The sequence below is a fragment of the Gobius niger genome (genome assembly GCF_951799975.1).
Source record: "Gobius niger genome assembly, chromosome: 13".
Classification (NCBI taxonomy): domain Eukaryota; kingdom Metazoa; phylum Chordata; class Actinopteri; order Gobiiformes; family Gobiidae; genus Gobius; species Gobius niger.
Genome location: NC_136864.1, coordinates 21219269 through 21242877, shown reverse-complemented (window position 1 = coordinate 21242877; position 23609 = coordinate 21219269). Strand labels below are relative to the sequence as shown.

Genomic DNA, 23609 nt, shown 5'->3' with positions numbered 1-23609 from the left:
CAGGAAATACTACCAGTTCTGTGTAGCATTCACATGCACGAGGTAAGTGACATTATGCAATGTATTTGTCCTCATTATCAATCCCGATGTCTGAATAAAATAGACATTTATATCAAATGGGCTTTCAAAAACAGTGAAATGCCAAATGCTTGACAGATTGTCAAAATGTCAAGATTCAAGCTACTCAACATATCTGAGAAGTACATCAGGTCAACAAGGTGAACCTTTGTGTCTTCATTTTCCCAAAGGGGCAGGGGCAATTTGGGGTTTAAAGTGAAAGATGTTTTGTCATGATGATACAGGTAATACTTGATGCAACTGTTTCATGAAAATAGTCAAATATGGCTGTGAGAATTTGTAGGTTTATCACACTGAGCTGAAGTGACTAGTTAACAGGCTGGTGTTGGTGTATATAAGTGTGTGTATATGAATTTATAGGTTCTAAACATGTAAAAATGAGCTGATTCATTGGGAGTGAAATTAACGTGTCATGGGATGATGTTGCTCTAGAAGAGTGTTTGCCAACTAGGGATACGGGGACCCCTGGGGGTAATTTAGCAGGAGGCGCTTGGAATTATTTCAGATTAAAAAAGAAAGTGAAACTGAGTTGAATTTCGATATTAATTGCGAAGGAAAATTTGTTTAATTTTGAACACAACACACTATTAAATACTGAATAATCTTTGTTTAGTTGGTCACTTTGTAAAAATATTGGCAAGATCCTCAGGGTAGGGGGTACGCAAATGAAGGTTTAAATCAAGGGGTATATGAGACAAAACAGCTTGGGAACCACTGCTCTGGAGTCACTGTGGCCAAAAATGTTTCATTAATCTTACGTTTATTTGTGAGAGCGGCTCATAAAATGCCATGTCACTATTTAAAGTAGTTTAACTCCTGTCTCAAAAATAGCCTTCTCTATAAAAATAACATAACTTTAAGTTGCACAACAAACAAATCACAATCCTATTAAGTCCACTTAAAAACATAGACCTGTGGATCAGTGCCAGAGGTAGGAATTATAATTAAAACTTCCTATGTTGAAATACCTCCACATGCTTGCTGGTTGCACAGCAAAAATCATATTATTGATACCAAGATAAAGTGTGGCACTATGTAAACAATAACATTTGATGATCTGCAAGTCCTAAATGAAGGCTATGTACAGCGCTACGTCCAGGAGGTCCTAAGTGCTCACTTGTTCACATGGCAGATTCAGTCGTACCTCTCCTCCCCCTACTGAGGTGGCTGAGTACACAGCAGCACCAGACAAAGAGGAGGAACCATTGGCCTCCATGGTGAAGAGCTGACAAGACCCTGTGCCATCCCGATTCACAAGCTCCCTCTCTGGGCTTGACACTTGTGAGGATCCGCGGGAGGATGTGGGGCTGAGCTGCACAGCTGTAGTGTCCTGCAGTGTGTGCTCACTGGTCTCTATCTCAAAGGTGGCCCCTCCGGCAAGGCCTCCATGTCCCATTAAGCCTGTACCCCTGCCACCCACCATGGAGTGGCGTGAGCTTTGTGATGGGGGCAGACGGCTACATACACAGCACGCTCCGAAGAACGAGAAGGCCACAAGCAGAAGGATGGGTCCAATAATGATTGGGGGGTTGGCAGAAGGCACCAGTGTGCTGAAGGCAAATGCACCCACCAGGGTGATATTGAGCCCTGCCAACATGATGCAAAGGCCACATGCACAGCACAGAGCTGGGGAGGGCAGACCATGTGGTCGAGACTTCCAATTCTTCTTCTTTTGGGCCTCCTTTTTGGAGACTGAAGTGTCAGTGATGACCATGACTGCACCTCCTCTGTCGTCCTAGAGTGCGGTGTGCTTCAACATCTGCAAGGCTTTGGAGAACTTGTGGCTGTTCATTCCATTAAGGGAAGCCATTATTTCTGTAAAATGAACACACATTACAGTTAAACATAACAAATGTGTTTCCTGTGGAAAGATTGGCACATACCCCACTTCTCATTATTATCAGCTGTCTAATTACATTTGTGGCTTGGATAAAGCTTCGTTCTTCCTCACTAATCTGACTCTTTCTCAGATCGAAGAGGACATTGTTTTGAGAACAGAGGAATGAGCATCTATTGCCTGTAATTTCAATTCATCATTTTATTTTTAATTATTTTGACATTGCAATTCAAGGTAATATAAAACAAGTTTGTAGCTGATGCTATGCAAAAAGAGTGTATAGTCAACTCCTGTCCCTGTCCATAATGAAAAAACAAACAAAAAGGGAAGTATTTCATGGACCAAAAACAAGATTGAATTACATATATGTTCCAGAGATAAACTATAAAATAAATAGAATGTGTTGGAATTTCTGTAGAAATATGAAACTATCAATATTTTAAAATAACTGAGTCTGAATGCACTATAATGATTGTAATGTCACATATAATGAACAGCATTTTCCAAAAATAAATCAAAAAAGCTTTTTGATTCATCATATCCACTGTGTGTCTGACAAATGGGTGACTATGACCAGGTGTTAACGCTATACGACATATTTTGGGCATTGAAATTACATAAAGTCAAACAGAATTGCCAAAGATAAACATCTTACCTTATGATAAAGGTCGTTCATCCTTCCACAGTGGATGTTCAATGCGACCTCCCGTTTTATGCAGAGCTTGGCTTAATTAATGCGTGTTCGCGTGGACGCTCGTGTGGTTCTTCTCATCGATGTATTTCTGCTTTTCTTACTGAGGGCACGAATCATGCCAGCCATTTGATCACGCCGTGCGCCAGTGAAAACGTATCAGACAGAGCATAAATCCAAGTATAGTATCAGACGAAATGGCATTTCAGATGGATTTCAGGTGAATTTCTTAAAGCCAAAGCTCGAGTCTCGAGCTGCTCCAGGGAGCCCGACACAAAGCACTCATTAGCGGCTGCAAAGCGCGTCTCAGTGAACCTCTGGATGTGGCTTTGTGCTGCTCCCTCCCTGCGTCCACACAGGCGTTCGCTGAATGTGAGTGAACTGCGTGAACCTGTTGTGTGGTGGTGAAGAGCGCTACACTGCAGAAGCCGTGTTGGATTAAACTAGACTATATCATCCTTTCTTTGATTCATTTAAACCTATTTTACCAATCTGCGCAGTTTTTACCCCCCACATTCTATAGAAAGGGGTTAATTTGTAAAGTACAAGATTTACACTGGAACACTGTTGAACTGGTGTGATGGATTGGGGGAACAGGCCAAAACTGTTGCCGGAACTCTCACACCCACACCCACACACATTTGTTTTTATTTGTTTTTCCCGGATCCTTAGTAGTTCCCAGATCTTTTATAAAAAAAAAAAAAAAAAAAAAGCGAGATGGGGGATTAAGAATACGCAACATGTGTGATATAGGCTATCTCTAATTTTATATTTTTTACAGGCCGAAATGCCAGGCTTAGGCTACAATCACCTTGTGGTATTTTATATGGCAGATCCAGTAGCCTTGCCAGAGCCTATGCACAAGTAGCACTAGAACAGGGGTGTTCAAAGAGCGGCCCTCAGACCCATTTTCGGTGGCCCTCAGGCTTCTTGTTGAGTTGGCACGCATCACGAGAGATTCAAGTTTCATTGTTCTACACAATTATACATATTTTATTGTGGAACAGAGCTGGTTTTAAAGTTCCGAGCTCAAGATGCTCTCAGTTGAAGATTTCACTGCATTGACAGCTAATCTGCGGCCCTCCACACCATGCATATACACTTCAATATGCAGCCCTCGATGAAAATAGTTTGGACACCACTGCACTAGAAGAATGTGTCAATTCTGCCCCAGATGAATTGCCTCACCCTTAGAGGACGTGGTTCACACTGTCACATTATAGGCCAACCCAAAGTCCAGCACAACGATCAAAAGATCCCATGGGGCCCCGACTATATGAATTCACTGTTTTCAAATAATGGCCTAATGTTTTTTCTTCAATAATTTCTCATGATTTTACACAACAACTAGCAATTGCAATCTGAATACTTAACAAATAGCTTACAGATAAAGGTAATTTAAGTATTTAGGTACATTATTAGTGGACAACCTTTGGAGGCCCCCCTGAAGTGGCTTTGAGGCCCCCAGGGTTCCCCAGACCCCACTTTGGGCAGCAGTGCTATTTCCATTCCCCGTACTGCCATGCACCTGTGCTTTGTAGGTCATCTTTAGGTTACACTCTGTGATATTTCAATGCATTGTTGATGTGCACTGATGAATACTTTGGAAGATTTGGTTTCTTCTCAATTTTTAGGTTGTTGCCGAGGACTTCAACCCAGTTCTGGATTATGTAGAAAACTGTTTCAAATAATGTCTGATTGTTTAGTGGCACAAATAAGCAGTGGTGTAGAGGCTTTGTGATTTTGTACTTGACAATCAAACCGCTGGTTGTCATCAAGGGTTACCACACTCTCTTGTTGAGCTCCATCATTATTCAGACGCCCAGCATGACACTTTTTTATGTTGCAAAGCATTATTCCTGCCTGCACTTTCTATGATGCAGCTGCTTCTGTCCTGAATATCAATTTGAAAGCGTCATGTTTGAACATTGGGGCCCAGTTCACACTGTGCATTTTTAATACAGTAAATCTACTTCTTTCTAGGTTGCTGTATGTACTGTGAACAGACCCCACTTTGGGAACCACTGAATTAGAGAAACATGGGTGAGTTGAATTGTAAGAATCAAAAATCACAAGTTTATTACAGCAGCTTTAAATCTGTTTATTGACTTTCATTTCGTAAGAAAGAAGAATTTTGATTTTAAGCCATTCTACTGAAAACACTTGACACCCTCATGGCAAGTCTTGTTCAGATGGTGACTGCTTGAATTGCCGTCTAGCTAAGACATCTGGCATGTCTGAAGATGTTCTGGAACAAATCATGGGAATGACAAATATTAGCAAGGGAGAGAGATCAATCCACATGAATGAGCCATATTTGTCTCTTGCCTAACTCCCATTAGACAATGTAATATTTCAAAGCAGTTGTGTTGCCTTTGCATAATTCATAATCCAATGAACAAGTGTGTCTCGAGATTGAGAGCAACAGCTTCTATGTAAATCGTGTCCACTTTCACACTGGTTTAATGTAGTAGCCATTGTGAAATGCCTAATCTGACATCTCATTTGGAATCTGGGTTGCCATAGAAACAACATCCAACAATATCGTTTTGATGGGATATAAGAAAGTAGCACTTATTAATATGTATGGATGCCAAGTTGATCTGAATTCCTTTTGATGGTGAAATTCCATGAAGAGTCGAACTTACTTGTACTCAAATAAGAAATATTTGGGCTAATCTTATGCAGTAGAATACATAACCAGACTTACAAATGAAGAATAAAATAATGGGACTCTTGATATCATAAAAAGGGCTTTTTTGTGTGGCTCATATGGTGGGACAACTTTGGGGGAACATCATCAACACAACAAAATCAGAAACTGGTCAATTTACTTGTTTTTAAATGTCAATGTGGGGCTTTCACAAAAATATTGCTATTTAATGTGTGTGTAATTTATGAGTGTGTGTAGTCACTAGTGCCACAAACACCGCCTATAATTAGAGCAGTGGACAAAATCACATGAACCTGTATTCAGACATTTTAATCTAATAATAACACTAGCAGTATGTTTTTTTTCACAATGAGAGAATCATTCCCTCTCATCAGCTTCATGAGTGGTAATATTTGCTTCTGACGAGAGCATGGACGTGCTAAGATTCCCCTCAATGAAAACGTAGATGAAAATGAACTTTTTTGATGATGAGGGGAAGATCAGGGGATAGTCTTATACCCTTCATCTGGATTCTCCCCAGGACGTCCTCCTTCCACAAATGTTCCCATTCGACTCTTAGACCGCTCTATATTAAGCTGACTCTGTGTTCCTGCAGATTAGAAGATATAACCAATTACTGGAAACAACCCAAATTAAGGTCAATTGGATGAAGTTTAAAACCCACCTTCACGTTTTAAGGCGTCTACAGTTTGTTCCGGAGCAGGGATAGGGGCAGTCGGATGGACTCTGTTTCCTATAAGACATATGAGTATGATGTATTTGTTTGGGTCAAAACACTAGTGGCAATGCAAAAGAGTTAAGCGGAGGAGGGCATAGCAGAAAGCTAAGGTGTGCACTGTCAAAGGTTTGAAAGGTGTTTGGTTAACAGTGACAGAATTGTGTAAAGGAATTGAAAAAGTATTTGAATTTATATACAGCTCCAACAGAGAAACTCAAAGTAACAGAAAACTTACCGAATGATGGTAGGATATGGTTAATGTTGAGCCAAGCTTTGATAAAAGGGTAAATTGATATAAGGAGACCTAAAAAGTGTAGAAACAAATATATTAAAAAATCCCGTACAACATTTATCTACCATTGGTTTAAACTCCCGACTGTGTGAACTAATATCTGAACCACAGAGCTCATGTGGCCCCCGGCACGGCGCCACTTCGACGCAGTTATTGATTTCCCTTATAAGCCATAAACGCGAGCATTAGACTGTGGCAGGTCCAGTGGGTGTCTGTGATGCAAGTGTGTGCTTAAAATGTCGCGCAGCTGAAGGAGTGAGAAGATTTTGTCGAGGACATTGCGTTCATTAGTCAGCCCATGTGTTGGTGGAGCAAGCATGGCAAAGTCTGCAGTAGGCCTACACTGAGATGCCACTCACGGCAGCTCCAAGTCTCAAGCGGGGAGTGTTCCCAGTTTGCGCTGACATAGAATGGTAGATTAATTATTGAGAGCTTGTCAAATCATTAGTAAGAGTGAATTTCACATTAACTATGCATGCTGATGTTGTCTTGCTTTAAAAACCATGCCCTTTGCTCCTGATCTAGATCTCGTTTGACTTGGCAGTGCATTCAAGTTGGTTCTATAGTTACGCAGCTGTATCAGACTGAATGGAAAGTGTCATGGGCATCAGATCTCCTCACCATAATTTGCACATTTATTTATCTATATTTAATTGCGTTAAGTAACGTAGCTAATTAAAACACAGAAAATAAAACAAACCACAATCACTAACTTTGTGAAAAATCTGTTGCAAGCAGATACCCACTGACAGCACATAGAAGTTGTTGCAGTTCTGATTGAAATAGTATATTTAGATTTGCTCTAAACCTATTTTTGTCAAGCTTCTTGAGGGGATTTCCGCTCAATGTTGTCAGCCACTTAGAATAACGTTAAACCTGCTTTAGTGCATGTTTAGCTCTGCTCTGTCTTTCTATTTTCTTGAGGTAAGGGTAAGAGAAAACTAAGTGTTGCTGTTTTGAACCTTTCTTTATGTCATAGAGCTATGCCTTATTAGCGACTTAAGAACCATCTACATCTACGGTACAAATGAAGGATGACCATATTAACTTAAGCTGCATGTCGACTCAGTCCCGAAACAGTGCATGGATTGAGAACGCATATGCTGATCGTTCAAAATTGTGAAAATGGGTTCATACTAACCAAGGCCTCCTGCCCCCAGAAAGATGCCCCCAACAGCATCGGCGTCGCACTCCCTGGAGATCCCGATCATGACGCAGCCGGCCACAATGCTGAGCAGAGACGAGCCCACCCTCAGCCCATGGTACTCCCCAATACTGACGGGGTTCATTCACTGGCTGCCCCACGCGCCAATGTCCAAACTCCTAGCACAGCTCTGGGGGCCCTCAATGCCACCTGCAACTTCCCTGTCTGTCTGCACAAGGCTAACCCCTCCCTTCCCTCTACACTCTCTCTGTCAGGGCCACTTTCTCCGGCTTTGCATCCATGGCTGTTTGCTTCTCAAGACATCTCATGCAACTTTAAAGGCAGAGCTCGAGTTTCCTTTATCACAGAAAACTGTAACGTATGCAGCCCTGCTCTTATATACCTGATACTAACCTCATCATGTAGCCTGTTTAAGAATAATAAACTTTTCCTCCAAGGTCTTAAATATGACCCATGTATTATCATCACAATAATCTGTTATAATTGACCATTATCAAAAAACAGCTGGGGCCATAGAAATGAGAGGGTCGTAAATAACAAAGGCCCTCTTAGTTTGTAGACTTGTACATGAGCTTGAAGAGAATGTGTAATGAAAGGTTCAGAAAGTCCTCCAAAGAGGGGCATCCACAAAGGGCTGGTTGCCATAGCAATAGCATTTCCATGGCAACAGTGGGGGAAAGGGTATGCAGGATTAACAGCGCTAAAGATAAAAAGTTAGTAAAAGTAAGAACATTACCCGTTCAACTAAACTCATCCATCATCCAATCATGTCTAATATCAGGCTGCAACAATTTTATCAGTTGACAATGACTAAACAACAATGAATTTTTGAACCTTCACTATTCAATCCACTCTGCACAGATATTCCTGTACACTCTGCAAGCCATTGGTGAGGACCTTGCATGCATGCTTTCCCGGCTGCCAGCATCTGACACACTGCAGTTATGTGCTGAATTGTCTCAGGCCTCTATTGCTCTGGTGCTCAAGGCCTGCTGCAGCCATGATGAGTGTCACTGTGCTGTCCTTCAATCCAGCTCTTTCTATTGGTAGGATTTCTTGATAACAGCCCATGTAGGGGCTTGTCCTTCCATGATGGTCCCTTCAGCACCTCTTCCTCTGTTATTGTCTGAGACAGCATGTCATCTCTTGGAGCCTGATCCTTGATGTACTTGTGACTCTTGGATGTTTGATCCAGGATAGTGGCTCTCACGCTCTAGTCCTTGGCCTCCTTCCTTGCTAGCGTACTGTCTCATGTTGCTGAAGTTTGGATGGAACTCTCCATGCATTAGGAGCTGTTTGTTGCCTATTCTTCTCGTCACTGAGCTGACTTCTTAGACTAATATAGGCTACATCAATCTGGGTAATCTGTGATAGAAACAATCCTAAAGTTGAAACATAAAACAATGAGCTAGCCAAAAAAATAAAATTACTAGTTGTCCTCTAAAAGCCATAGGTTGGAATCTAATCTCAAGACTAAATGAGTTGTGGAATTGATGGAGGAGGCAAGTGAACATAATGGGACGCGTCCCGGGATCAACAGTAATGTCTGCTTGGCCCAGCCCTGCATGACATGCACCTTCCACGGGAGTGTTGATATGGTCAGAAACAATATAAAAAGTGTTCTTAGATCATCTCATTTCCACACAACTTTGAAATGAAGCCCCTCAACAATATGCCGACTGACAAGGGTGTTATACAATATCCCAAACCATAGGAGGCGCTGTTGTCCAGCTTTCGATGGATCTAGCAGCGCTCACAATTTATAAATAGGGAGATATAAAACCGAACCAAAGATTCGAGAAGCGGTAAAATGTAGGCTATATGTGCTCTATGTATATGAAAAAGGATTGGGATTATTGTAGAATAAAAATGTGCAATATGTCCCAATCTACACATGGTGCGTAATTATTGTGATTCTCAAATGGAAGTGCATGGTATAGAGTATAGGATAGTGTATTTGATTATATGGAGAAAAAACATGTAGTTCAGGCTTAAATATATTTACTTGAAGCATGTTGTAGTGCGGTTTTATCTACTGCTAAATTTCCCTCTCGGTCAGCCAGACCTCGTGGCGCAACGGTAGCGCGTCTGACTCCAGATCAGAAGGTTGCGTGTTCAAATCACGTCGGGGTCATTTCTATTGCTGAAATATTCAAGTGTAAAATGGTGTGACGAGAAAACATATATTTTACTTGGTTTCTTGGATGCGACAAGCTGGACTAAGTAAGGATAGGTGCTGTAGCCTATATAGTGCTGGCCTGTATACATATTTTCTTTTCACGAATCTCACAGATCCTTAAAGGCCCTATACCTTTTTTTCATTACAATCCATGAAAGAGGAAGCTACTAAAACGAGGAAGCCAATAAAATGAAATGTTGGTGGGAGTACAAACTCATCCCTAATCTTAGGATATAACATATTTGAAGCATCCCAATTCTTAACAAGGACATGTTAATAGGCACATTTCACAACTTGCAGGGTCACTTTTCAGGGTCACTTTCACAAGAATGCTAGAAAACTAACCTCCAAGTTCATGAAATTGATACAAATGCTTTATAATAAGATCTACAGTGTTCCCAACAAATGTCTGAGTTAACAATGTACTTAGGAAAGGAAGACAAAACAAATTTCATTCCATAACTACAAAATAAACCCGTTATAGCCTATATAGCTCCGTTATAGTTTCCCTCTACTTGCAAAACTAAGGGCTCGTCCGGGATTTGAACCCGGGACCTCTCGCACCCTAAGCGAGAATCATACCCCTAGACCAACGAGCCAGTCGGATACAAGGGGAGACCGTGAGGAGTTTTCCTCAAGACTTATCAGGAATTTTACTTGAATGTTGAGACTGACAAACCCTAAAAAACAAATCAACCTTCTCACAGAGTTCAATTAAAACAAGAGAGAATTGTTTTCAGGAATTACGCAAGACCAGCCAGCGCGAATAGGCGCTTTTTAACCAAATATGACAACGTTACTACAACGAATTGAAATGCAATAAAAGTAATATTGTCATGCACCGTAATTATGCTGTCGGTGTGATACAAAATATTGTTCACATCGTTCTCGTCGGTGTTTCATAAGGAATATGGTACAGTCAGCAAATCTGACTGGCATACAGGGTTTTATCTGGTGTCATGTGACCCGTGCTCAGCCATCTTGTGGAAAACGAAGAGAGAGAGAGAGCCACACACACAGCCCGCATACAAATCCTGTGCTGTCAGAACAAGTACAGGTAAGACAGCCAAAGTATAATAGACTGATAACAACAATCATGTAGATAGTTGAAGTGCAATGTCAGTGGGTTGTATTACGAGCTGAGGGGCTAAGATATGTGGTAAAAAATCTTACCTGAAATTGGCCTGTCAGCCTAGGGCTCTCGTAGCTTTGTGAGCGGCTTTGAGCTCCACGCACTCCGGGCGAGTTTCAGAGGAAATGTTGGTGGCTGCTCGAAAGGCCGCGTGTTGCTACTTAGCCTATTAGCTTCAAGTGTTCATGGATTAAGTTGTTGCCCGAAAATGTTACGTTTGCCACTGATATAAGGGCTGACACATTACATCCATGTGATCCGACGTGTCAGTGCTAAGGCATATGTCTAAATAGAGCCCTGACAGGTGGCACGTAAACATTTATTGGCTGTTTGTTAGCCAGCAGACCACCATCTGCTAACGGTAGCTTAGCACAACCCATAGCTTGACCAAGGGTGACTGTGAGCTTTGGTATGGCTAACGCACGCGAGTGTTAAAGTACATTTCTTTGGGCAAGATTTGTACAATTGATATTTATGAATTAACATAATGTTCAGTATTTGCCGAGTTACATTGCACAGCACAGATGCCACCTTCGCACGCTTATGGCAGCTATATTATTCAAGTTATGTCTTTAAACTTTACTATTAGTAGCAACTGGCTAGGACAAAAATCATAGCGTGACATCAGAATGACTTTACTGTTATTTCCAACAATCGATGCAGACATGTTTGGCCCAATCTGATGGAGATACGAACATGTGTCATGTTTTCGAAATGTCTATTTCGTTAGCAATTATGCGACCCTGTTCTTGCGAAATCGGTTGCTTTGGACTGACATATGTGTGCATTATTGTTAGTTGCAAATTGCCAAACACCTTTAGAAACGATTACATGAACTTGGGGAGTTACTGCTAAATGTCTTTCTCCTCTGGCTTTACCTACATACACGTGGCTGTCCCTAGTCCGTGTGGTCAATTTCCTTGTGCCTGTGTGCGCGTTCGTCTTTAGTGGCAGGGCACACATGTCACAACATGTATCCGTCTGTATGACATGGAATTTACCTGGCCAAATGAACCAGTAACCAGACATAGCCACATTTAAAAGGGTTACATTTTTATCATTGTTGCGTTTTCGTCACTTCGGGACTGTTTACAGGTGTCCTGACTTCTGACAGAAAAAGAGACATCCTAAAATAGACTTGGCTGATTGAAACTTTACACTGGTTGCACTTGTGGTCTGGGAAGTATATATCCTGAGGAACTTCAAATACATGTAAATCCAGGCTGAAATATTCTTAAAAATCCCAAAACACACACACCTCTTAAAACATAAATGTAGAAAGTCATAAAGATACATTTATAATACGCTTATATTACATCATATATTAAGATTCTTTCTTTTTGTGTAGAACTAAAAAAGAAGAATGGCCGAAACCCAGACACTCAACTTTGGTCCAGAATGGTAACTAACTATGCACTTTTAAATAGGTCTAATAATAAAGTTTTAAGGTATATCCCACTGGTTTGTGTGTTGTTCTTGTCAGGCTCCGTGCCCTGTCTGGAGGTGGTGGTGGCAGCAGTGGAGGTGGAAGCAGCAACTCGGTTGCTTCCCCTCCACTTTCACCTGCGTTGCCAAAGTACAAACTTGCAGACTATCGATATGGAAGAGAAGAAATGTTAGCACTTTATGTAAAGGATAACAAAGTAAGTAGTTGCTCTACTGTGTTTTTATTTGGAATATTTTATGGTAATGATTAGTGCTAATGATAATCATTTGTATCCTAATGGAAACTTGGTGTTTTTCTTTATGTCCAGATACCTATAGATCTACATGACAAGGAGTTTCTTCCTATCCTGCAAGAGGAGCCGTTACCACCTCTAGCACTTGTGTCGTTTACGGAGGAGGAACAGGTAGATATATGATTTGGAGAAAAATAATATTTGCATGTTTTACATAAAAAAACAGCTGTAAAATCAACCATTCATCTGTTTTATTTGCAGAGAAATTTTTCGATGTCTGTAAACAGTGCAGCTGTACTTCGATTGACAGGGCGCGGAAGTGGTCCAATAGTAGGGGCGCCAAGAGGTCGAAGTACATCAAGGGGTAGAGGTAGTGATGGATATAAGAATTTTAAGTGTATTTTATGCTTTGATATAGATAGATACTCAATGACTGGATGTTTTCAAGCATTGTTTTGGGCTCACATGACGGCACAGATTCATAGCGTCTCACTGACACCACTGCCGCTTTGCTTGCTAACATAGGTTATTTTTTGTTAGATTAATTTCAGTTTTATCAGTTCCGTGCTGTTTTAGAATTTCAGATTTGATTTTAATAAATATGCATAAATAAAATTGATGATTCAACATTTTGAACTTGCAGGTCGAGGAAGAGGTGAAGGAGGGTTTTACCAAAGAAGTTTTGATGATGTTGAAGGGTTTGGCCGTGGAGGGAGGGAAATGCATCGTTCTCAGAGTTGGGAAGAAAGGTATTATTTTGGGAATTGTTTGATGCATACCAAATAAGTTGTATATGAATAACACATATCTTTTGGTTACAGGGCAGATCGAAGGTTTGATAAACCGGGCCGAAAAGATCCTGGTGTGTACTTATATCTGTTGTTCAGTTATTAATGTTAAAAGGTTATCAATATTTGTTTTTGTCCACCTTTCAGAAGCTGCTCCGGGGCATTTTCAGATTAACCACAGTAAGTGCTTCATAACAATATTAAAAGTTTCATGAACTAAATGTCAATCTGTCATTAATTAAATGTAATGGTGTAATGTTGAAATGTTTTAAAGATATACACAGTAAAGGCGATAACAGAAATATAGAAAGCACATGACTGGAGATGTACTGCAGATAATTTAGTCCAATGTTCTGTTTTTACAGTCCGGGGGAACTATGAGGATGGGGGTGTGACAGGCTTACCAAGGAAGCATGACTTCATACGCTCGGAGAGTGAGAACTGGCGTAATTCTCGCGATGAGCAGAACGGTGAGGATGATGATGGGGGATGGCGCCTGGCGGGTTCTCGACGGGAGAGCGACCGGTGGTGTCCCCCAAGCCCAGGTGGGCTCTCACCACATAATGCCCGCCACATTATTTATTTTTTCACCATACTTTGCTTGTGTGTAGATATTAGTGCTGCCAATCGATTAAAATATTTAATTGCGATTAATCTCATGAATGTCATCGTTAATTAATCACACATTTTTATCTATTCTAAATGTCCTTTGAATTATCATTTCTATACTCTTATCGGGTACCTCAAAGATACGGCAAACTTCGGGTGCGGGCAGGTCGGGTTAGAAAGCACCTTATATTATATTTACAGGTGTCTCGATTTACCTTTTTAAATGTAGCCTACAGCTCTTCTGCTCCAAATGCGTGCACAATGGCAGCAGGCTGTGCCCAAGCACATGCACGACAGGTTGCCTGTAAACCAGACTCACCGCTGTACCAGTTGAGTCTGGTGACCGTGGCATCAACTGCATTTCTACAGTGTTGCATACGCAAACAAACAGGAAGCAGAGTAAATCAATCAGCAAAGGGCAAGCGTTGTTTGCGGTTCTGCGTGAATCAAGAAACTCACCTACTGTCATGTATTTTTGGTAATTTACGGGTGGTTGGGAAAGAGCTCTCGCCCATGCGCCGTTCATAGATCGAGTGACGCTGCTCACAAACAACACCGCAAATAAAGTAATCTGATTGCATGGGCTCGTTTGAGTTTTCTGATGCCGCCAACAAGAGTATCGGTCCCAGATTGATATTCCTTTTTCATTATGGTCCATTCCATTATGGTCTTGTCAGGCTACGCAACAGGCACATGTGATGAAAATAATGCAGCAGCATGAGGCAAGGCACAGCTAAAATAACAACACAGCTCTGAGGAGAGCAGCTTCTCGTAGCATCAGGTCAGGAGGCTGCTCCACTGTAGTTCCAAACTTGGTTTTGTTTGACAAAAACAGTCCATGAGCGATTTCAAAGGTGTCCTTAACGGCAAAGTAGGAAAACAAACCAACAAGCACTATTTCTTTTGTAAACATGTGGTCACATGACGCACTCCCTCCACTGAATTTTTCTGGTGGAGTTGGGATGGGTCAGAAAAAAAGCTGACGGATGCATCACTAGGTGAAAGCTTATAAAAAACTAAGTTCACGAGGTCACAAATAACATTAATCTTACGTTTAAAAAAAATCACGCCATTAAAATTGATTTGCATTGATATTTTTGACAGCACTAATATTTCTGCATTATTATATCTACACACAAGTACTGTATATATGCCCCCTTCCAAATTTCATTCGTATGTTTATATTTATCACACCAAATAATTCCTTCCCAGTCAATACAAAATGCAGTTACCATATGAATCTTACATTTACTGGAAAAAAAAAAAGGCGCCCTCTGTGATTTGGCAAGGCAACTTTATTTATGCCGCGCATTCCGTACACAAGGCAGCTCGATTAGTTGTGATTAACATGCTATGCCAAAAGTCAAACATGGTGGTGGCAGTGTGGTCTGGGGCTGCTTCAGGACCTACACAACTTACTGTCATTAATGGAATAATTACTTCTGCGGTCTACAAGGAAATCCTGTAGAATAATGTCCGACCATCAGTTCAAAGCCTCAAGCTCAAGCGCTCTTGGGACATGCTGCAGGACAAGGATCCTAAATATACAAGCGCTGGCTGAAAAAATCGGCCTGTGACTTTAGGGTCAAGACCGTACTTTTAGCAACACCATAAGCCATTGAACTGTAAGCTACAAAACAGGACAATAGATGCATGAACATTCGAAAAAATACTAAACAATCTTAAAATGGGTGTTCGGTTAATGAGGTTTCTCTCGCGACTGCGACTCAAATAAACTTCACAACACCAACCAAATAATCACACTGTAGATTTAGGTAATAAAATGTTAAAACCCTCCTCGGAGTTAGAGAGGTGTGGAGTGAAAATAGAAGTCCCAAATAGGCAACATTGTTGTAAATCCTTTCAATGGATACCAGAAGCTATTTCCAAATTGCGCGCACTGCCGTCGAGGGGCAGAAGGGCGAGTCACCTGACAACTCCCAACATGCACTTTCAGTGTCGTCTTCGTCAACGAAGTGATATACCTTTTTTTTTAATGATGATTAAAAAACGATGACAAGTTTGCTCTTTGGGGGCGAAAACATGATGAGACCTTTATGAGTTTACTTCAATAAGACGAGACGATAATAGGAGAACGTGGTTTGTCAGGCCGTTCACAAACAAAGCCCAAGTAAACACCCGGTAAACGTGACAGAGCTGCGCCATCATCATCACGTGGACTTGAATGCTGTCGGGCTGCAGCACGGCCAGTGCCTCTTCCTTTCTCTCTCCCCACCACAACAATCAGTGTATGTCCTCCATGGAGTGCTTCTGACATCGATGTCACAGGGACTATATATTTTCTTAGGACAGTTTGAAATACCGCAGCGTCTGAACGCAGAAAGCATGTTGCTGAACAAATGTGTTACGCCATTTATTGGAGTGCTTGTTGTGATACATTCTGAATAAAGATAAACATATTTGCGTATCACGCAACATGTACGTACAAGTGCCTCGATACAATACGCATATTGTCACCAACTCTGTAACAATATATATTGACGAAGCTATATTTATATTATTTTATATTATTTATTTCTAAAATTCTGTGTAGCCTGAAGTCTTACTGTCATAAAAATGTTTTTATAGATGGACCTCGGTCAGCTGGGTGGCGAGAACACCAAGAGCAGAGACGGCGTTTCCCATTTGATGCCAGGGATGAAGAGCGTGGATACCGGAGACCGCGGTCAGGCAGCGGCAGCCTGGACGATGAAAGGGACAGCCTCCCTGAGTGGTGTCTTGAAGATGCAGACGAGGAGGCTGGTACCTTTGACTCTTCGGGGGCATTTTTATCACTTAAGGTTAGATCATCACTAAAGTCATTTTCATTTTATGTTACTTTGAGGAATAAACTGTCAACTGCTTATATTTTTGTGTTACCAGAAGGCCTCAAAGGAGCCCATTATTGAAGAAGCAGAGCTCGACTTCAAACAAGATGATTGTGAAGATGGCCTGGAGGAGAATGAGCATCAGCCACAAGAGACCAAAGAAACAGAAATTGAGGCCAAGAGGGACTCTGATCGAAAAGGTTCCATTTAAATTCTGCCCCCCTTTTCTTTCACATCATTTCATTTTTGTATAGATGTTTTACATATTATAGGAAAATAACTTAATAATTTGGAATGCGTGAAGTATAGTTTTCCGTCTTTCAACTTATGTCGTTATTTTTTCAGAGTTGCCTCGAGTGCCAGAAGAAGTACCACCTGTTAGTCCACCTGCTGCTACCCCCATCTCAGAGCCACCTGCTGTCCTATCATCATCTCAAACTACCAGAATAGAGGAGCATGAGAGGCAAGCTGAGCGGACAGACAGACTTCCTCCACTTGAGCTTCCACCCGAGCCCTGCAAAGCCCCCCTCCAGATTCCCATTTCCAATAGCATACTGGAGCCTCTAGCTATGAGTCACATTTCCACAGTTCATACAGGTGGGACACGACTCCATGTGCCCCTACATTGGGCAAAAGGGCAAATGAACGATTGAACTTTAAGTAACCCCAGATCTTTTTTTTATTTAGCTTTAGAACATCCTGTTTCCGTGCATACTGTCCAACTTCACACACATCAAAAACCAATGGATGGTTCTATTGCAACAAACAACTCACTGCCCTTCTCCTCAAATATTATGGCACCCATTGGCAGACCCACAGCTGCTCCACATGAAACAGATGAAGATGAGGGCCTTAAACATTTTGAGCAGGTATGTTTCGTCTGTTAAATAACTGTTTTAATATTTGAAAACGCATCAAGATAAGTATTGTTCCTTAATCAGGAGGCAGAAAAGATGGTAGCATATCTACAGGACGGAGTGGCTGATGATGACAGACTTTCCAAGAGCTCAGAGAAGCCAAAAATAGCAGGTCTAGCTTTGTCTCATGAAGCTGCTTTGAAATGGTTCTATAAAGACCCACAAGGGGAAATACAGGGTAAGGAATGCACTAGATTGAAGCTATAAGTTGCTGTGAACATTGAATTCATATAAATGTCTCTGCTCAGGTCCTTTCAATAACCAGGAGATGTCAGAGTGGTTCCAAGCTGGCTACTTCACCATGTCTCTACTGGTGAAAAGAGGATGTGATGAGACGTTTCAACCTTTGGGTGAGATCATGAAGATCTGGGGAAGGGTGCCATTTACTCCAGGCCCCGCACCACCGCCTCTCCCAGTGAGTGTTCCTTTCACAGTTTGTATGCAATACTGTTTCTGACCTCACGGTGGTGTGCCTCTCCAGTCTATGATAGTACAGGAATAATGTAATTCCTTTCAGATGTCAAGAGTTTAGTTGTATATCGTAAATGGCTAACCTTTGAACAGATTCACTAAGCTGTAGCGTTACTATGATATAAAAATATGACCTTCTTCTCCAGACTGACACAGATCAAGAGAGAATGAAACGACAACAGGAGATTAGCGCTCTATACCAGTTACAACAGCTTCAATATCAATACCTCCTCAGGTACGTCAACATTAATGACTGGCCTGGGTCAGTGGACCTGTTGGTCATGTTATGCTTTCTCTCTATATAGGCAGCAGTATGCACAGGCCTTGGCCCAACAGAAAGCTGCTGTCCTCAGCTCTGCCCCTCTCCAACAGCAACAGCAGCATCAACAGCAGATCAACCTCCTCCTACAGCAATATCAGGCTCTCAAGATTAGGTGTGTGTCTTAACCACTTAATCAGTCAATCATTGTTTTAAGCTAAAGAATGTGTGCGTGCAGTAATTCCATAACCAAACTAAATGGTGTTATTTGTTTGTGATTTCAGACCATCTGAAAGCCTCCTACCTGCAGTTACACGCTCCTTATCTGTACCAGACTCTGGTTCTGTGTGGGAAATGCAGAACACCTCTTCTCAAGCAACGTGTACACCAAACCTGAAACAAACTGCTCCAAGCAGTAAGTGTTCATGTTAAAACCTCCCTTAGTTTCCAAACTTCATTAGAGATTGCTGCCAATAAATTGATATCAGCATGATATAAGGCTGATCAACTACAACAGAATGTGTTGGATGTTGGTAGGGCCACACAAAATATTGCAATCAAATTACTGAGACCGTTATCTATGTCTTATTTAGCGATTAGTCAACTGATTTTTTATGCCAATGCCGATATTTGGGGATTTTTATTGGCCGATGCCGATATGCATTTTTGGCCGACTTTTCCAAATGTCTGATCTATAATTATACTTATTACTTTAGGTGATTCAATCATAGTTTTTGTCCCAGCTTCATCAAAAACACAATTGCGAAGAGAAATAAAAAACAACTTGGCGATTTAATTCTCCAGCTTCTGTGCTTGCAGCCGAAATCGACTGATTTAATTGGTGAAACTTTAATTGTGACGTTTCTCTGAGGCCTATGAAGCTGTAGGGGGAGGACTGGTTGGTTTAAAAGGTCACTATCACTTTCAGTCTCAGAGATATCGGTGCTTGATCGGCCGATAGCAGATATTGTAAAATCCCCAAATATCAGCCGGCCATCATTAAGAGAATCTTGAAAATGAAAATCACAAATCATATCACCATCACTATGAATTTTTTTCTAAAATCGTGCTGCCCTGGTTTCAGCCCACGGCGGTGAACTATTTGCTGCTCAAACTTGTGTAGGTGTGATGGAGTTTTTCTTTCAAGAATTGTTCATGCCATCGGAACTTAAATTTGTCCCCTATAGAACCTTGTCTGATATATATTAGGGTAAAAACCTTTTAAAATTACTTTGGCATTACGATGCCACTGATATTCTGACAGAGCAATATTTGTTTGAAAATGTTAGCAAAAGTAGGTATTTCTGGGTAAATGTTCAGATGTTGAAAGCGGATGTCAAATATTTTTTTTCCAGCATGGGACGGTAGCAGTGTTTGGGATTTACCTATAGATTCATTGGCACCGGCTCCAACTTTAGAGCAAATGCAACAGCTAGAGAAGTCAAAGTCAGCAAAGGTAACCAGTGTTTTTTTATGACTTTGCAAGTTAGCGCAATAGGCAAGATGGTAATACAACATTTTTGTACTGTTACATATTTTTAGTTGGAAATGGAAAGGCGTGAAGCTGAAATGCGGGCTAAAAGGGAGGAAGAGGAAAGGAAACGGCTGGAGGAGGCGCTCCGAGCCAGACAGGAGGAGGAACGCAAACGCCTCGAAGAGGAAGAGCTAGTACGAAAAAAACAGGTGATCCTCTAGAATTATTTTACACAATTTCAACAGACAAAGTCTTCTAACTTCTCTTAAACTCCTCAGGAGGAGGCATTAAGGAGACAACGAGAGCAAGAGGAGGCACTGCGCAGGCAGAAAGAGGAGGAGGAGGAGAGGCTGGCCCAGGAAGAAGCTCTGCGCAGGTTAGAAGAGAGACGGCGGGATGAAGAAGACAGGAAAAAACGTGAAGAGTTCCTCCGCAAACAGGCGAGTTTAAGATTTTGACTTTATTTTACTATCCACTTTACTGTACTCTAACCCGTGTCAATACTGATGCACGTTAGGAAGAGGAGCGCAGGAAGCAGGAAGAACTTGAGCTATTGAGGAGACGTGAGGAGGAGAAGCGAGCAGAGGAAGAGGCTGCAGCGGCCGCTGTTGTTGCAGCTGCTGTGGTTCAGCAGCAGCTGGAAGAGCAGAAGCGACGAGAGCAGGAGGCTCAGAGGCAACTGGAGCTGCAGAGGCAAAGGCAGCAACAACAGGAGGCTCTCCGCAGACTGCAGCAACAACAGCAGCAGCAACAGCTTGCACAGATGAAAGTACAGGACCAAGCTTTGTTTGCATGGTATTACCCAGATCGCTGATCAATGCAAGTTTATATGATGTATCTCTTTACATTTCTTAGCTTCCATCTTCTTCAAAATGGGGCCAGCAGTCAACCAGTTCTATAAACACCAATCAGAACACTCTGTCTTTAGCTGAGATCCAGAAATTGGAAGAGGAAAGAGAGCGTCAAGCACAAGAAGAGGTAAGGGGGGGAGGGGGCAAATCTATTCCAATTGTAAATGTGATGAACATGTTGACATATGTGTAATGTCTCTACAGCAGCGGCGTCAGCAGCAGGAGCTCCTCAAGCTCCAGCAGCAGCAGGCCTTGCAGCAGGCTGCACAGTCCCAGTCCAAACTGTCTGGATGGGGCACTATGGCCAAACAGCCTGGAATTACCAAGTCACTGCTGGAGATCCAGAGGGAGGAAGCTCAGCAGATGAAGCAGCGAAAGGAGCAGCAGCAGCAGCAGCCTACTGTCCCACAACAAACCCGTGCTCAGAGTCGACCAGTGAGTAGTTTCACAACCTTCTAAGGAGTGTGAAATGCAATAATTAAAAGTACATCACACAACAGCCTTTTGGGGATAGATTTCCACCTGGATAAGTTGATTTTGATCAATATTAGTCATTATGACCACTTGTATCCCACAATGTATCGACTAATATCAGCTGTGAACAGTCCTTTTCAAGATCTCATAATTTTTTTGTATCTCAAATGGTTCTTAGGCAAGATTTTTTGCCCTACATTGCTTGCTGTTCGCGGTTTGCTGTTCTTAGCTGTGTTTCAAACTCTTGAGTTCCACTGAAGCTTCACAGAAGTTTCACTGAACACAACCTGGTTAATGAAATATAAATTGATTTTGGACCTTTTTCTATTTCTAATTTCAACGTTTTCTTGAGCTCATTGCTCATTTCTGTATGTACTATTGTTATCTCAAAACAAGACCTTTTGATTGTACAAATATAGATATTTAGAGATGATATGCATCTTCTTTATAATGTCAAATTATTGCAGAACAAGCCTTGACCGTTAATTGCACAAAACAAGGTGCATGCATTATGTGCAGCTATTGTCCTATAGACAAACGAGTGAGTTGCTCATTTGATGGAATTGTGGATTCAATCATCAGTGCCACTACAATTGAAACCTAAAGTTTACACTCCTCTAATTGTGTTTTCTTGCATATTTTCATTGTAGACCACTCTAAGTAGCTCTGTATGGGGTGCCGTGAACACCAGTTCAAACTGGGGCTCAGATTCCAGCATCTGGGGCGACACGCACAACTCGAACATGGGCTTCTGGGACGAGGCAATAAAGGAAGTCGCCCAGCCGCCTCCACAAACAAAAAAAAGCAATGCTCAGAAAAACAAGGGAAATGCCAACCTCAGGTATATAGCTAAGGCCAAATTCAAAATCTCTTTCATAAATCAAAGTGCTGACTTAATGTATGAGTAATACATGAGTTCTGATGAGTTGCTGTCTTCTAAAAGTAATTCTCTGAGTGGGCGAGCCAGCAAAAAAGTAGAAGAGGAGGAGAAGCTGCTGAAGTTGTTCCAAGGAGTGAATAAAAGCCAAGACACCTTTATGCAGTGGTGTGAGCAAACTTTGCACACTCTCAATACAGCCAATAATCTGGATGGTAAGTCCCTTTATTTCTAAACAAGTTGAACGTTTGTATTCTTTTTAAGCCAAATATTAAAACTCCTCTTCTCGACAGTTCCTACGTTTGCTTCTTTCCTCAAAGAAGTGGACTCGCCATACGAGGTGCACGATTATGTAAGGGCATACTTGGGGGACACTCCTGAGGCCAAGGACTTTGCCAAGCAGTTTCTTGAACGCCGTGCCAAACAGAATATGAATCAACAGAGATCGGCACCGCAGAATCAATCCTCTAAGCAGGAGCAGGTGTGTTGGACTACATTATTTGTGCTGTACTGTTCTTTTATGGATTATAGTGCGATTATGGAAGCTTACAGCTTTATACAAGTTTGTGAAGACTATGACATATATTTTCAGGATTCTGTGTGGGGTAGTACGGGATCCTCCTCTCTATATCAGTCTAATCATATAAGTGGTCAGCAGCAGCGCTTTGAAACGGTCACCTCAGGGAAGAAGAAGAAGAAGCAGAAGATGGTCCGTGCAGACCCCAGTCTTTTAGGTGAGGAGTACGACTTGATGGGATCTGTGCCAGCTGCTGTTACAATGTTAAATGTCTTATGTATGTTATTTGCTGTAGGTTTCTCTGTGAATGCATCATCTGAGAGACTGAATATGGGAGAAATTGAGACTTTGGAGGACGCTTAAGGGACTGTAGCCAAGCAACCCCCCAGTGACTTTATCCAGATTGAACGACAGCTGTTTTACCCAAACCTTCCCCCTTGGCACGAAGATTTTTTCAATCCGCCTTTCATTTTTCATTTTCTCCACCTATCCCACCAGCCAATTGAAATTTGGCCCTCAAAGGCAGACTTGTCTTTGCCTATTCAAGAATCTTATTTGAGAGAAAAGTACAATCTGTCCCGTGCAATCCCGGCCAGGTGAATGGATGGAAATATTCATTCAGTCAAGGTGGAGATATCTGCCCTCTTACAGGACTTTGTGGATCTATATGGGTGGGGTGTTGGGACTATTGTGGGAAAGTTTAGAAATATATATCTTTTTTTTTCTTTTTATTTATTGAACCCCCCCTCAAATCTTTCTATTTCCCTGTGTTTTTGGCTGCTGTTCATGGATGGCAATGGCATAGTAGAGCCCAAGGATTCATGCCCACTAATGTCCTGTTTTAAGGACATGTTCAAAAGTTCCATCTAGTTATCTATTTCTTGTAAAATACTAGGCTGTTTAAAGAATAAAATTTCAACTCTGCATCTGTATTATATATATGAAAATGATCTGCTGGAGTCATACTTTTTTATTGCGGTATGAAATAAAACAGTCTTATGTGTAGGCTGTACATCTGTGTGCATCATTCAGTAACCTGCAACAAAAAACTTATATTTTTCAGACCTAGAGTAGAATTAAGCCAATTATTACAGCTGCA

The 23609-nt window shown here is 41.5% G+C and overlaps 3 protein-coding genes across 6 annotated transcripts; 1 reads left to right on the top strand and 2 right to left on the bottom strand.

Annotated features, from left to right (window-relative positions):
* Positions 1 to 911: 911 nt before the first annotated feature.
* Positions 912 to 2700, bottom strand: tmem275a (transmembrane protein 275a). The gene is made up of 2 exons (XM_079568681.1): positions 2571 to 2700; positions 912 to 1893 (listed from the first exon to the last, which is right to left on the bottom strand). Exon 2 carries the CDS (start codon positions 1790 to 1792, stop codon positions 1184 to 1186), a length of 609 nt encoding a protein of 202 aa, XP_079424807.1. The 5' UTR covers positions 1793 to 1893; positions 2571 to 2700; the 3' UTR covers positions 912 to 1183.
* Positions 2701 to 2858: 158 nt separating this feature from the next.
* Positions 2859 to 23511, top strand: gigyf2 (GRB10 interacting GYF protein 2). Of its 3 annotated transcripts, XM_079568665.1 has the most exons (29): positions 2859 to 2978; positions 12115 to 12167; positions 12250 to 12409; positions 12521 to 12616; positions 12707 to 12815; positions 13089 to 13194; positions 13267 to 13307; positions 13381 to 13413; positions 13599 to 13778; positions 16432 to 16643; positions 16726 to 16870; positions 17016 to 17267; positions 17364 to 17539; positions 17612 to 17765; positions 17836 to 18002; positions 18205 to 18293; positions 18364 to 18492; positions 18602 to 18732; positions 19673 to 19773; positions 19860 to 20000; positions 20070 to 20235; positions 20313 to 20560; positions 20647 to 20769; positions 20847 to 21077; positions 21767 to 21957; positions 22060 to 22208; positions 22287 to 22474; positions 22586 to 22727; positions 22806 to 23509. In XM_079568665.1, exons 2-29 carry the CDS (start codon positions 12130 to 12132, stop codon positions 22871 to 22873), a joined length of 3966 nt encoding a protein of 1321 aa, XP_079424791.1. In that variant the 5' UTR covers positions 2859 to 2978; positions 12115 to 12129; the 3' UTR covers positions 22874 to 23509. The 3 variants fall into 3 exon arrangements, with proteins under 3 accessions (XP_079424791.1, XP_079424792.1, XP_079424790.1); XM_079568666.1 differs by having other exon boundaries at positions 13599 to 13703; positions 22287 to 22727; positions 22806 to 23511; XM_079568664.1 differs by lacking the exon at positions 2859 to 2978 and adding an exon at positions 10593 to 10691 and having other exon boundaries at positions 22287 to 22727; positions 22806 to 23511.
* Positions 4711 to 7813, bottom strand: kncn (kinocilin). Of its 2 annotated transcripts, XM_079568686.1 has the most exons (5): positions 7432 to 7806; positions 6234 to 6302; positions 5945 to 6013; positions 5779 to 5869; positions 4711 to 4854 (listed from the first exon to the last, which is right to left on the bottom strand). In XM_079568686.1, exons 1-5 carry the CDS (start codon positions 7577 to 7579, stop codon positions 4779 to 4781), a joined length of 453 nt encoding a protein of 150 aa, XP_079424812.1. In that variant the 5' UTR covers positions 7580 to 7806; the 3' UTR covers positions 4711 to 4778. The 2 variants fall into 2 exon arrangements, with proteins under 2 accessions (XP_079424812.1, XP_079424813.1); XM_079568687.1 differs by lacking the exon at positions 6234 to 6302 and having other exon boundaries at positions 7432 to 7813.
* Positions 23512 to 23609: the final 98 nt, after the last annotated feature.

Bases quoted from the DNA above. Each gene is read 5' to 3' on its own strand.
- tmem275a (XM_079568681.1), bottom strand. From the start codon at position 1,792: ATGGTCATCACTGACACTTCAGTCTCCAAAAAGGAGGCCCAAAAGAAG.
- kncn (XM_079568686.1), bottom strand. From the start codon at position 7,579: ATGAACCCCGTCAGTATTGGGGAGTACCATGGGCTGAGGGTGGGCTCG. The intron at 5,870-5,944 runs GTGGGTTTTAAA...TCTAATCTGCAG, and splicing joins AGACGCCTTAAAACGTGAAG to GAACACAGAGTCAGCTTAAT. The intron at 4,855-5,778 runs GTATAAGACTAT...GATTTGTTCCAG, and splicing joins GGGGAGAATCCAGATGAAGG to AACATCTTCAGACATGCCAG.
- gigyf2 (XM_079568664.1), top strand. From the start codon at position 12,130: ATGGCCGAAACCCAGACACTCAACTTTGGTCCAGAATG. The intron at 16,871-17,015 runs GTTCCATTTAAA...TTATTTTTTCAG, and splicing joins GAGGGACTCTGATCGAAAAG to AGTTGCCTCGAGTGCCAGAA. The intron at 21,958-22,059 runs GTATATAGCTAA...GTCTTCTAAAAG, and splicing joins AAGGGAAATGCCAACCTCAG to TAATTCTCTGAGTGGGCGAG.